The sequence below is a fragment of the Amia ocellicauda genome, chromosome 10 (assembly GCF_036373705.1).
Source record: "Amia ocellicauda isolate fAmiCal2 chromosome 10, fAmiCal2.hap1, whole genome shotgun sequence".
Classification (NCBI taxonomy): domain Eukaryota; kingdom Metazoa; phylum Chordata; class Actinopteri; order Amiiformes; family Amiidae; genus Amia; species Amia ocellicauda.
The window spans coordinates 18,546,476-18,558,792 of record NC_089859.1 but is presented as its reverse complement, the minus strand read 5'-3'; the positions used below and the strand labels follow the sequence as shown (position 1 = coordinate 18,558,792).

The window sequence follows — 12,317 nt, the reverse complement described above, 5'->3', positions numbered from 1 at the left end:
TAACCAAAATTCAACATTATTTTGCCATTTATTATTGTACAAAGTTTGGTGAGTTTTTGAATTTGGCTTGTGTGTTTTCTCTGGGGTCAAATTTCACATGTTTGAAAATATATTCCAATGTGATGGCCATGTTTTTGCACGCAACCACTTTCCTTTTACAAGTTTGAAAGATAGCTGTATCTACGTAATATAAACAAAGTTTCAGGACAATGGGCTTCATATTCCCAGAGCAGAAGCCATTTTAATATTCTCACGTGGAAAAATGTTAACTCCAATGTGGTGCCTTAACCATGTACCCCAAAAACGTAATTCTCTTGTTTTATGTTAGGCATAGGCATAAATATATCTGCAGAGTTTCATGTGTGTACTGTATTCCATTGTGCAGGAAATGTGTAACATGTCTGATGTGGCGCATACGTTTTTTTCATTGGCCCATGGCACCCATGATTTTCACTGGGGCAACTCGCCTTTAACAACCTGGGTAGTACTCTGTACTAGTGTCATGCACACCAATTTGTGTCACAGTGGGCATATGTGGCATGGAGGTGAAGGCACCATAGTTTGAATCAGAGAACGCTACATGGCAGACGAAGCGTGCGACCGAGCAACTTCTGATGAACAAGCATAATAGTGGGGCATAAGGTATGCATCAGAATTAAGTGGCATATACATGTGTCAGTTGGTTTTGGAGAAGATTTTTTAGCATTTCAAAATTTCGCAACTAAACGCAATAATTTTTTGAAGTTTTGGCAAAAAGAAAAAAAAAAAAAAAATCCTAACAAAAACAATATGCACTTCATGCATGGAAGCCTAATAAACTAGTCACGAGAGAGACGGAGAGGAGGGAATATTATTATTATTATTATTATTATTAACTAGTCAAGAGAGAGAGAGACAGAGAGGAGGGAGGTGTTTAGCACAGTTATTGACGATTTATATTTTACAACATAAAACGTTTTATTAACTCAAAATATTAAATACATAGTTTACTTTTTAGTTTATACAATGTGAAGCACTTTGAAAATAAATAAATAACAGAAATGTATATATATATATTTATCTGTGTGCTATTTTTTTCATTTATTTAGTCATTCATGTAGGCCTTGTATTTCATTATTTTTTTATTTATTTGTTTATTTGCACAAATTACCCTCCGTATTTATTTACTGAATTGAATAAGTACTTTGAAAAACTGCCGGTCTAAAAGTCTGTTTTGGGACATTAACGAATATTAGAGACAGACGGTGTGTAATGTGTAACTGAATATGCATATTGCTGATGAATATGCAAAATGGTGATGACTAGTCACCGGTGATTAAATGTGTGTGATGAAAAGTGCGTGACGAAAAGACGGGATCCCGCTGTCAGCAGTGGTGGCAGTGTGTCATTGCAGGCTTAAAATTGGACAAAATTGTAATGTCATTCCAAAACTTTGGTTAATTTCTGTAGGAACATGTTTCTTCATGTAGGAACTTTTCTTATAGAACATTTGTAGAGCACAGTCCAAAGATACTGTATAATAAAGCACACATCAGCCAGTCAAAGGGTTTATGAGGAGTTGTGCAGATGTATTTTTCAGCATTTTCCAACATTCTGGCACCGCTAATGGCTTCAACCAGTGCAACTGCATTTGGCATGAGGAAGTTAAACATGCAGATAAAAAAATAAAATAAAATAAAATCATATATATATATATATATATATATATATATATATATATATATAAATAAATAAAAAGTGCAATTTCTCAAATAGGTAACATTTGGTGAATTTCATGAATTTCCCACAATTTACTACAGTGTTTTTTTTTGTTTGTTTTTTTTGCCCACTCAATCCTGCCTGCAGCAAAGCAAATTCATCCCACTATATATTATACCAGCAGAACCCATGGGATCCCAATCCTGCTGTAGGGCTCTACTGTCAGGTCTCTGAGCTAACTGCACTTTAGGGAATGCAGGGAATGACTGAAGGGAATGTCCTACTCTGAGAGACTGAGGGAACTGAACCTTTTCTCCCTGGAACAGAGGAGACTACGTGGGTACTTGATTCAAGTCTTCAAAATCATGAAAGGCATCGACCACATCTAACCAGAGGAGCTTTTCCAGATCAACAGGGACACACGCACGTGCAAGTTGAACCTCAGAGACATTGGACACTACCCCCACCTCAGAGCCCCTCTCCTAAGGCCCACTACTTCACGTCAGAGCTCCATACCGTTCCATTCACCAGGGTCCATACCGTGGAGCAAGACCCCTACCCCAGGACCCTTTCGCCTCTCACCTCATCATCAATCTTCATCTGGAAGTCTTCCTCGTTCTCTTCCTCGGGAGCAAAGAATGACTTCTCACCATAGCCAGCATCCTGGGGTGGCGGGAGAGGGAGGGAGAAACAACGAGAGATTAGATGTGCTGTTGGGAACACTACACCTGATGGTCATGCCAATAAAATCAATTTAAATTTGACTGAGTTTCAAAGGGGTGGACAGAGGGTGAACTCCCACTCCCCAGTCCAGCCAGTCCCCCAGCCCTATCTCCTATACCTTCAGCCTCTGCTCAGCTACCAGCATGCTGTAGTAGGCACAGCACTGCTCAGGGGACACCATGGCGCGGATCTCTTCCTCTGTGGGCAGTCGAAAGTCAGGCTTCAGCACCCACCAGTTAGAGTCCATGCCTGGGCAGAGAGACAGCACAAAGGTGAAGGGAGAGGGGGAGAGGGAAAGAAGGAAAGAGAGGGAGAGTGCAAATAAGACAGTGGGAGAGAGAGGAGGCAGGGGTCATTATTGGTCATTATTTGTTTAACCGTTTTGCACTTTTTTATTGATTTGTGCCTGGAATAAAAGTAAATATGCTTTATATGCACAGGAGCTGTAAGTAACAATGCCAAATAATGCTTAAGAGGGTGTAGTAACAGTATATAACTCTAAAATGTACATTATTTTTCAGTTATTGGTAACCTAATATATTTTTTTAACCTTTGTCAGTTTACCACTTACCTTAGTACCATTTCAGGTTATTCACTGGACTTGAACTGCTTAAATTTCAATAAAAAAATAGAAAAATGGGGATGTTCTAAAACTTTTGACTGGTAGCATATATTTTAGAATAATATTATAATGTAGTTTATGGATATATAGTTAGATTATTATTATTTTTTTACATTAGGGTTTTGGGCTGTAGATTACAGTATATACTCCATACCAAAATTAAAAATAAATAGAGAGAGGAAAGATTAAATAAATCTTGTTCTGTTTGGAAATTAGGTCCATCTGCACATATGTTTCAGGGTTTCCAGCTGCTAAATTAATAAAAATGGGTGCTTGAAAATAAAAATCAATAAAAAGTACACAAAAACCTTTAAAACACGTTCTTGTGCATCTCCCATACCCCTCTGCTTTTTTAAAACTGAGATCATGAAAAAAATCTGAAAATTCTAAATAAAACGGATTTCATATAGCCCTATCAATACACAGAAGTTGTCACAAACAGACACAGGACAGTACAGGTGAGAGGCAGCCATCTTGTTGTTTTCCTAATTTCAGAGCAGTCTTAGCATTCCTCATTTTGTTTTAACTTTGCCTTAATTCAGGGGTTTTCAAACCGATCCTGGAGTACCCCCTGCCCTGCTGGTTTTTGTTCCAACCTAGGTCTAAAGTACTTAATTGAATGGTGAATTGCTTTGTTAGGTCAATTAAGGATTCAATTAAGCAATTAAAACCAGCAGGGCAGGGGGTACTCCAGGACCAGTTTGAAAACCACTGCCTTAATTTAAGTTCTTCTTGTCTGTAGTTTGCCTTAATTGCAGTCAATTCAGTTCACCTGCTGAGTTGGTGAAATAAAATATGTTGTAGAAAGGTGATTTAGTCAAGGACTAGCAGGAATTCTTTTCAAGGTGGAGCCAGTTGAGTGTGAACTGGTTGCAGGTAGACAAAAGCTACTTAAAACAGCTGTTGAAAAAGAGCTGCGCTGTATCTCGGTCACAAAAAGTTAAGCAGTTGACTAGGGAACAGTAACCAAGAGACAAGGTTTGCAGAATGATTGCCTTCCTGGATTAACTCATCCAAGAAGATTTCATTTGTGAAAGTTGTCGGCATGTTGAAAACCATAACCTCCACGGTAGTTTTCTCTGAAATACTTCCAGTACCACGTGCCAGGCCAGGGAGACAGGCAGAGATTAGGAAGTTTAACACGTGGTTGAAATCTTGGTGTAGGGAAGAGGGTTTAAGGTTTATGGAGCATTGGTCTTTCTTCTGGGATATATGGGACCTGTACAAACCAAACGGTCTACATCTAAACAGAACGGGGGCTAATGCATTGGGAGAGCGTATGTGCAGAGTAATTGAGAATCTTTTAAACTAGGGACCAGGGGGGCAGGGAGCTCTGACAATGGGAGATGTTCCACTAAGGAAAGAAAACAAAGGGAAACTACTAGTAGGAAAGTCCTGAAATGTTTGTACCTCAATGCCAGGACTATAAGGAACAAGATGTAAGTCCTAGAAGCCACAGTGCTGGCGTGTGACTATGATGTTGTAGGAGTGACAGAAACATTGCTTACAGAAAGTAATGGGGATGAATACAAGTTGAAAGAATACACACAGTTTAGGAGGGACAGACAAAATCGAAGAGGTGGTGGGGTAGCATTATATGTCACAAATGACACTGAGGCAGAAGAACTCAAACTAGAACCTAGCAACGAAACAGAATCTTTGTAGGTTAAACTGTTGAACAAAAGATACAGAGCATTAGTGGTAGGAGTGTATTATGGACCACCCAACTCAGATATTCAGAAATTCATATTCATGTTGCATTGTACAATGTAATCAGGACTGCATGTAGCAAGGTTCTGGCTGTTATAATGGGGGATTTCAATTTCCCAAACAGAGACTGGGAAAGCCCAGTTGGGACTACAGAAGCAGAAATAGAAATGGTTGAGATGGTAAATGACTGATTTCTAACTCAATTTGTCAGGGAACAAACCAGAGAGAGCGCATGCATTGATCTTTTCAAATGACCAAGATAGAGTCAGAGGGACACTAGTTAGAGAACCAATGGCAAACTGTGATCACAATATGGTTAGCTTTGAGGCATTCTTTCAAAAAACAAGGACCAAGTCTAAAACAATGGTCTACATTTAAGAAAAGCAAACCTTGAAGGTATGAGGCGGCACTCAGAAGAGTTAGACTGGAGCACACTGGATACAGATTCAGTTGAAAATGGATGGTTATATTTTAAGAATATAATACTTGAGGCTCAGGAGAAATTTGTACCAAAACTTAGGAAATTGAGGACCAAAAAACATTGGTCAAAATGGTTTAATAGAAGTATGCAAAAAAATATCAAGAGAAAGAAAATGTTGTATAGCGCATACAAAAAAGATAGACAAAACAAAATACAATGTTGAACTACAAAGAGATCTTAAGAAAGGGATCAGGAAAGCAAAGAGGAAAATAGAAAGAAACATAGCTCTTTGAGCTAAAACTAATGCAAAGAGCTTTTCTCAATACTACAACAGCAAGAGATCAATAAAGGAGGAAGTGAAACAAATAAAGGGCAAACATTGAAGAATCTTGGAAAACAAACAAGATGTGGCAAATGTTCTAAATAAGTATTTAAAAAAAGGTTTTTACAAAAGAAAAAACAGATAACATGCCACAGGTTAATAACCAGTCCAGTCAAACCCTAAGAGAGATCAGGATAAATGAGGAGGAGGTACTAAAGGGACTAGCAGAATTAAAAACAAACAAATCACCTGGGCCAGATGGTGTATCTCCAACAGTACTTAAAGAAATGAGGGAGATTATTCATATGCCGCTAACTAAACTAATCCAAATGACACTTAGAACAGGGGATGTGCCAACTGACTAGAAGACGACAAATGTCATACCAATCCACAAGAAAGTCAACATGGGTTTAGATGAGGCAGATCATGTCTTACTAATCTATTAGAATTTCTTGAACATGCAACTGCAGCTGTAGATCACGTGAAGGCATATGATATGATATACTTAGATTTCCAAAAAGCTTTTGATAAGGTTCCACACCAAAGACTGATCCTCAAATTGGAAGCTGTAGGCATTCAGGGTAATGTAAGTAGATGGATTATGAACTGGTTGATTTATAGGAAACGGAGGGTGTCGATTAGAGGAGTTGCTTCTAACTGGAGTGAGGTTGTTAGTGGAGTTCCACAGGGATCAGTACTAGGGCCGGTGCGGTTTCTAATCTATATCTGGACTCTGGGATAGTTAGCAAACTTGTCAAACTTGCAGATGATACTAAAATAGGTTGCTCAGCAGATACAATCTCGGCAGCACAGGTTATTAAAAGGGACTGGAATACTATGTACAGTTCTGGGCTCCACACTTCAAGAAAGATATCGCTGCCCTAGAGGCAGTTCAGAGGAGAGCAACCAGACTTATTCCAGGTCTGAAGGGAATGTCCTACTGAGAGACTGAGGAACTGAACCTTTTCACCCTGGAACAGACTACAGGAGACTACTGGGGGACTTGATTCAAGTTTTCAAAATCATGAAAATCATCAAACCAGAGGAGCTTTTCCAGATCAGTAGGGACACACGCACCCAGGGACACAAATGGAAATTGGGCTTCAAGGCATTCAAGACGGAAAACAGGAGAAACTTCTTCACACAGAGAGTTGTGACAATCTGAAACAAACTCCCCAGCGATGTGGTTGATGCTGAAAATTTGGGAACATTTAAAAATAGACTAGATAGTATCCTTGGATCACTTGGTTATTAATGGACACCAAACGAGCACGATGGGTCGAATGGCCTCCTCTCGTTTATAAACTTTCTTATGTATATATTGCTTTAAATAAGTCGAAAATAGTCTAGAGTTATTATATATTTATGAACGCACAGGCAGCTGCCATTTGCCAACATGACACACTGTATGGCTTTTGGCTGTACACAACACAGTGGAAACCGTCAAAAAGCCAAAGATGATTATCAAGACGATGAGGAGGAAGTAACATTATTCCCCTTCCCAAAAGATCAACAACTTGCCAGTGAGTAGGCTGTCAACATGGATATTGACGTTGCACCGATCAACACATTTCTCGATTACGTTCAGTCAGACAAAGGTCCAACAAATTCAGGTTGTGTAGCAGGCACTTCACTTCAGATATGTTTCAATGGGATCTCAAAGCAGAATTAACGAGTGACAAACAATTCAAGAAATGTCGAGTTAGATCAAAACTTGCATACTTACAAGCTTCATATTGATAAAGCATACACCCTTGTCCGATGTGTAGTTTGCCATTAGTGGTCAAAGTGTTATTTAGTTTATTATAAAGTAAACTATTTGTCAGTCAGTGAGTGGGTGTCCTGTTAGAAATGGGATGATTTACTCTGAGGTATTGAGTGTCCAATAACAATATTCAGTGCAGCGAGTTCATACACATTGTGACAGGTTCATTGTTGAACAGGGAGTACAGCAGAAAATATAATTTTAAAGCCTTCTGGCGTTTTATTTAGGCTTTTCAGTAAATGCACAATAACAGAGAAAGAAAACTAAATATCCTCCTCACAGATGTACATGCTCAAATTATTATTATTATTTAAATAAAACAAGACGCTTCCTGGTTGCATTGGATGCAGCAATTGCTTTTCCTACTGCAAACATAAGATCTAAATATTAAGGAGATAGAAGAAAGTATTTAATTTACCATCAAGGTGATACATTCTGTGCATGGTAGTATTCTGTAGGAAGTCTGCTCACAGGCATGTAGCCGGAGTTATCTATATTAAAAACAGACTACAACTGCCGTGGGTAACTTTAAGATTTAATAAAACCATGTTTTGGAATCATTGTACGACATTAAGTAGTATTTTATCTAAATCGATAAACCGTAAGTGACTTATTTATGTAATTACTGAGTTGAATACACACTTATTGATGATTAATAGCTCCACTGGGCTTTTATTTACACAGATCAGCCATAACATTATGACCACCTGCCTAATATTGTGTAGGTCCCCCTTTTGCCGCCAAAACAGCCCTGACCCCTCGAGGCATGGACTCCACTAGACCTCTGAAGGTGTGCTGTGGTATCTGGCACCAAGACGTTACCAGCAGATCCTTTAAGTCCTGTAAGTTGCGAGGTGGTGCCCCCATGGATCGGACTTGTTTGTCCAGCACATCCCACAGATGCTCGATTAGATCGAGATCTGGGGAATTTGGAGGCCAAGTCAACACCTTGAACTCGTGATTCATCAGACCAGGCCACCTTCTTCCATTGCTCCGTGGTCCTGTTCTGATGCTCACGTGCCCATTGTAGGCGCTTTCGGCAGTGGACAGGGGTCAGCATGGGCACCTTGACTGGTCTGCGGCTACGCAGCCCCATACGAAACAAATTGCGATGCACTGTGTGTTCTGACACCTTTCTATCAGAACCAGCTAGGGCGGTGCGATATGACGTTAGAAAAATGTCTATCGTTTCATATTATGCTCTATCGTTTATATCTTGGTGTCACAAATCGCAATCTTTATGGCAGTATTTTTCGTCATTTGGACGCTTTGCGTTCTTCCCGGTTCTTCCACACGTGCCAAGTGCGGCAAGAAATGAGCATCAGAAACACAGACAGACATGGAGGAGAGAGACCTGACACACAATAACCAACATAACCAAGAGATACTTTAATGCACAAGCACACAAGGTCCGCCCCGCTCTCATCGCCGGGCTAAACTCGATCTGCAAGCAGCACCCACGACAATACACGATCGCACCCCCACCCCCGCTAATTTACACGGATATAATTTGTATAAAATTTAATAATAATAGTTTGTTTGCATTTTAATAAATTGGAAAGCAATGCAAACAGATGCAGAAAGTTTCATTAGATGGTGAAGTGGTATAACAGCTTTTATTATTATCATTATTATTATTATTATTAATATTTTTATTATAACTATTTAGTATTAACACGTGCTGTACCGGTAAGTAGAATCGAAACGCGACAGTCACAGAAGACATGTCTCTGTCTAGCAGATGTTAATGCGCCACTGTAAACCCGGCTGTGGTAAATATTACTGAATCTATACCATTTTCCAGCACATGTGATTACTATTACTTGTGTTATTGTTATGTGACAGTAAATCATGTGTATATGTATGTATGTATATATATATCCCATAACATAACACAAATAATAGTAATCACACACCACTTGCACTGTTATATATTGCATTCTGCATTTTTTAACCATGACAGCCTGCATGTAATATTTATAGTTTTGCATATTTAATGAATAAATAAAGACTTGTTGTTTAAATGTCTTTGGTCTTATTTTGTAGATTGGATAAAAACAAGGCATAGCGAGGTATATATCGTGTATCGCCCAAACGTCCAAAAAATATCGAGATATCATTTTAAAGTCATATCGCCCAGCCCTAGAACCAGCATTAACTTTTTCAGCAATTTGAGCTAAAGTAGCTTGTCTGTTGGATCGGACCACACGGGCCAGTCCTGTAAACAAAATAGCTCAATAATATGATAACGTGCTTCTAGTAAAAATAAAATCTATATTACAGTATATTTATAGTAAAAGCATTTTTTTTTTTTATTATTTTTGTATCACTCGACTGAAATTTTTAACAAAACAATATAGGCCTAAATCCATTATTTAATTAATTTATGAAATTATCATGATATCCACGATATGACAAAATCCATATAATGGCACAACGTCATACCAGTATTCACATTCATACCGGTATACCGTCCACCCCTACAATAGAGCCCTACACACATCTCTCCTTCTCTTTATCCAGACAATCCTGTCACACCTGGGCCCTACAGTATTGTCTTTACTGTCCTACAGTGACTCACCGCACCGACACCCTGGCTGCACACACACTGTATGGCCACTGTACATGCATCAGGATTTAAATAAAGCAGAGAAGAGAAAGAGAAAATGAAGGAGAGAGGGAGGGAGGGAAAGGGAGAAAGTGAGAGAACATGTGAGTGAGGATGAAAGGGGGAAAGTGAGTGTGTGATGAAGAGAAGGGGAGTGGGAGAGAGGCACAGTGAGTACCTGTGCGTTTGAAGTCTGCGCACAGCTTCAACCTCTTTCGGATGCTGCTCTCAGAGTGCGAGGGGAAAGCTTTCTTAATGTCCTCCATCCGAATCCTGCGTGGCCGGTCCTTACTCTTCCAGAATAGACGGTAAATAAAGACCTACGGGGGGGGGTTAGAAAGAGAGAGAAGAAACAGAATTATATAGTAAAGTGAAATGGAAAGGAAAGGAGGGCAGGGGGAAGTCAAGATCTCAAACTCACACCTCCACATCCACAACCACCCTCAACCAATCCCCTCCCCACCCGCCTCACCCACCTGCAGGAAGTCTCGGATGTGTGTGTTGGCACGTTTGGAGTTGGGCCCTGGAACCTCGAACAGCGGGCACTGCTGCCCCACCACAAAGATGTCTACCAGCTCACGGATGTAGTAACCCTGACGCGTCCTTAGCACCAGGAAGTCTGTCTCTGGCACCTTGTGTAGGTAGATGGGGGCGCGGAACAGATTGTTCTCAAAAGCCTGGAGAGACCGGGGGAGTGAAGTGCAGGGGCAGAGAGGGTACATTAAATACCGAACCCATGTTATAGACACACTACCTTCATACCGCTACCCCCTCCTGCTCTTCCCATCGTCTATGTTCTCCACTTTCTCCACTTCCTCCTCTCCCTCCCTCCCTCTCTCCCTCACTGGTACCTGCAGCAGCTGTCCTGGGTGCAGGGAACCCAGAAAGGGCGAGGTGTGGCAGTACACGGTCTCCCCATACTTGCAGTCTGGGGCTCCGGGGTCCTTGCCTGGTTTCTGTGGTGCAGAAGACAACAGTGTTAACAGTAGAGTTCCTTGTAGTGTGTGTGTAGTGTAGTACATTGTGGGTGTGGTGTTAGTCTAGTGTAGTCTAGTACAATGCAGTGCAGTTTATTGTGAGTGTAATGCATTACATTAGGTGTGGAAGACAGTAAGTGATCAGGTTTGATTTATGTAGCTACTGAAAAGATTGTGATGAAAATAGTATGACAAATTCATAGGATATATAGGCTCCATTTAAGAATTGTTTTTAAAATGAATAGTGAAATATTGTAGCTCCAATGCAATCATCATTAAAGGCTCTGGGATTTTAAGTTGGAAACTTTATAACATTTAATAAAATAATATGCAATGTAATTTGCACATCATTAATTTAAATCTTTATTTTATCCTGTTTGTGTTGTGTATTTGTTAATATTAACTATTTTGTATTAGTGAAGTTTTACTGTTTGATTGAACAATAAAGCAGAAGAGACCTCCTACTTCTTCAGAATAGTGGAACAAAGCCACGCCACCCCCCCACCCTACCCAGTAACATGAGCACCACGGTATATTATTCAACAGTATATCAATACAAAAAATCTGTCGCTGGCAGGGCCCTAGGTGTGGGTGTAGTGCAGTGCAGTAGAGTGAAGTATATGGTGTAGAATAGTGTAGTACAATACAGTATCCAACCTGTTGCATCACTGGAGCTTACCCTCTTGTAGTAGTTCTTGATCTTGGTTGCCATGCCGACCTGCATCATGAGGGGGGGGTACTCCTCGCTGTACTCAGCCAGGATGAGGTCACCGTCCTTTCCCGTCAGGTCCTGCGCAGTGCGCATGAAGAACATGTCACCACCCCCTGAGGCCTGTCGCTCCTGCTCCCGCATCTACATACAAAGAAAGACAGTGAGACTGTCACTCATACAGACAAGCTTGGAGACACACACAGTCACTAGGAGGACACATATAGAGAAGGGGCATGTTAAAGGAGAGGCACAGGCAGCGAGAGACAAACCGAGATGGATAGAGGAATAGAGAGAGAGACGGTACAGAAGGTGCAACAGGAAAAGTGAGAGATGGAAAGACAGAGTGGTAAACAGACAGTACAGAACAGAATGATGGACAGATGGAACAGGAGGACAGACCTTGGCCTTCTTCTTGATGTGTTTTAGCAGGGGCTGGGTGGGGTGTGGGCCGGGCTGGGACAGCACCCCAAAAGAGTACCTCTTCAGAGAGGGCCGGTGGAACAGCCTCAGCTTCATGGGTCCCATGTGGGTGGGGAAGAACGGCTGCCGCAGCTCCACAGCAGGGATAGAGTGCTGCACAGATGGAGAGAGAGAGAGAGAGAGAGAGAGAGAGAGAGAGAGAGAGGGAGAGGGAGAGGGAGAGGTTAAAAATTACCACCCGTCTGTCTGTATACTCCCCCAGCTCCCTTTCTACTCTGTCTCTGTCAAGGTCCGATACCTGGATATCTATGAAATCTGTATTTTATTACCATTTTGGCT

The 12,317-nt window shown here is 40.7% G+C and overlaps 1 protein-coding gene across 4 annotated transcripts in view; it reads right to left on the bottom strand.

Moving 5' to 3' along the window:
• The window catches only part of taf1 (TAF1 RNA polymerase II, TATA box binding protein (TBP)-associated factor), a 62,326-nt gene that overhangs the window by 23,501 nt on the left and 26,508 nt on the right, over window positions 1-12,317 (bottom strand). For all 4 annotated transcript variants that reach the window (XM_066715377.1, XM_066715379.1, XM_066715376.1 and 1 more), the window contains 7 exons: window positions 11,958-12,131; window positions 11,526-11,699; window positions 10,721-10,825; window positions 10,346-10,546; window positions 10,048-10,189; window positions 2,540-2,670; window positions 2,281-2,361 (listed from right to left, as the gene is read on the bottom strand). In XM_066715377.1, the coding sequence (XP_066571474.1) occupies window positions 2,281-2,361; window positions 2,540-2,670; window positions 10,048-10,189; window positions 10,346-10,546; window positions 10,721-10,825; window positions 11,526-11,699; window positions 11,958-12,131 (1,008 nt within the window). The remainder of the gene's footprint in view (window positions 1-2,280; window positions 2,362-2,539; window positions 2,671-10,047; window positions 10,190-10,345; window positions 10,547-10,720; window positions 10,826-11,525; window positions 11,700-11,957; window positions 12,132-12,317) is intronic.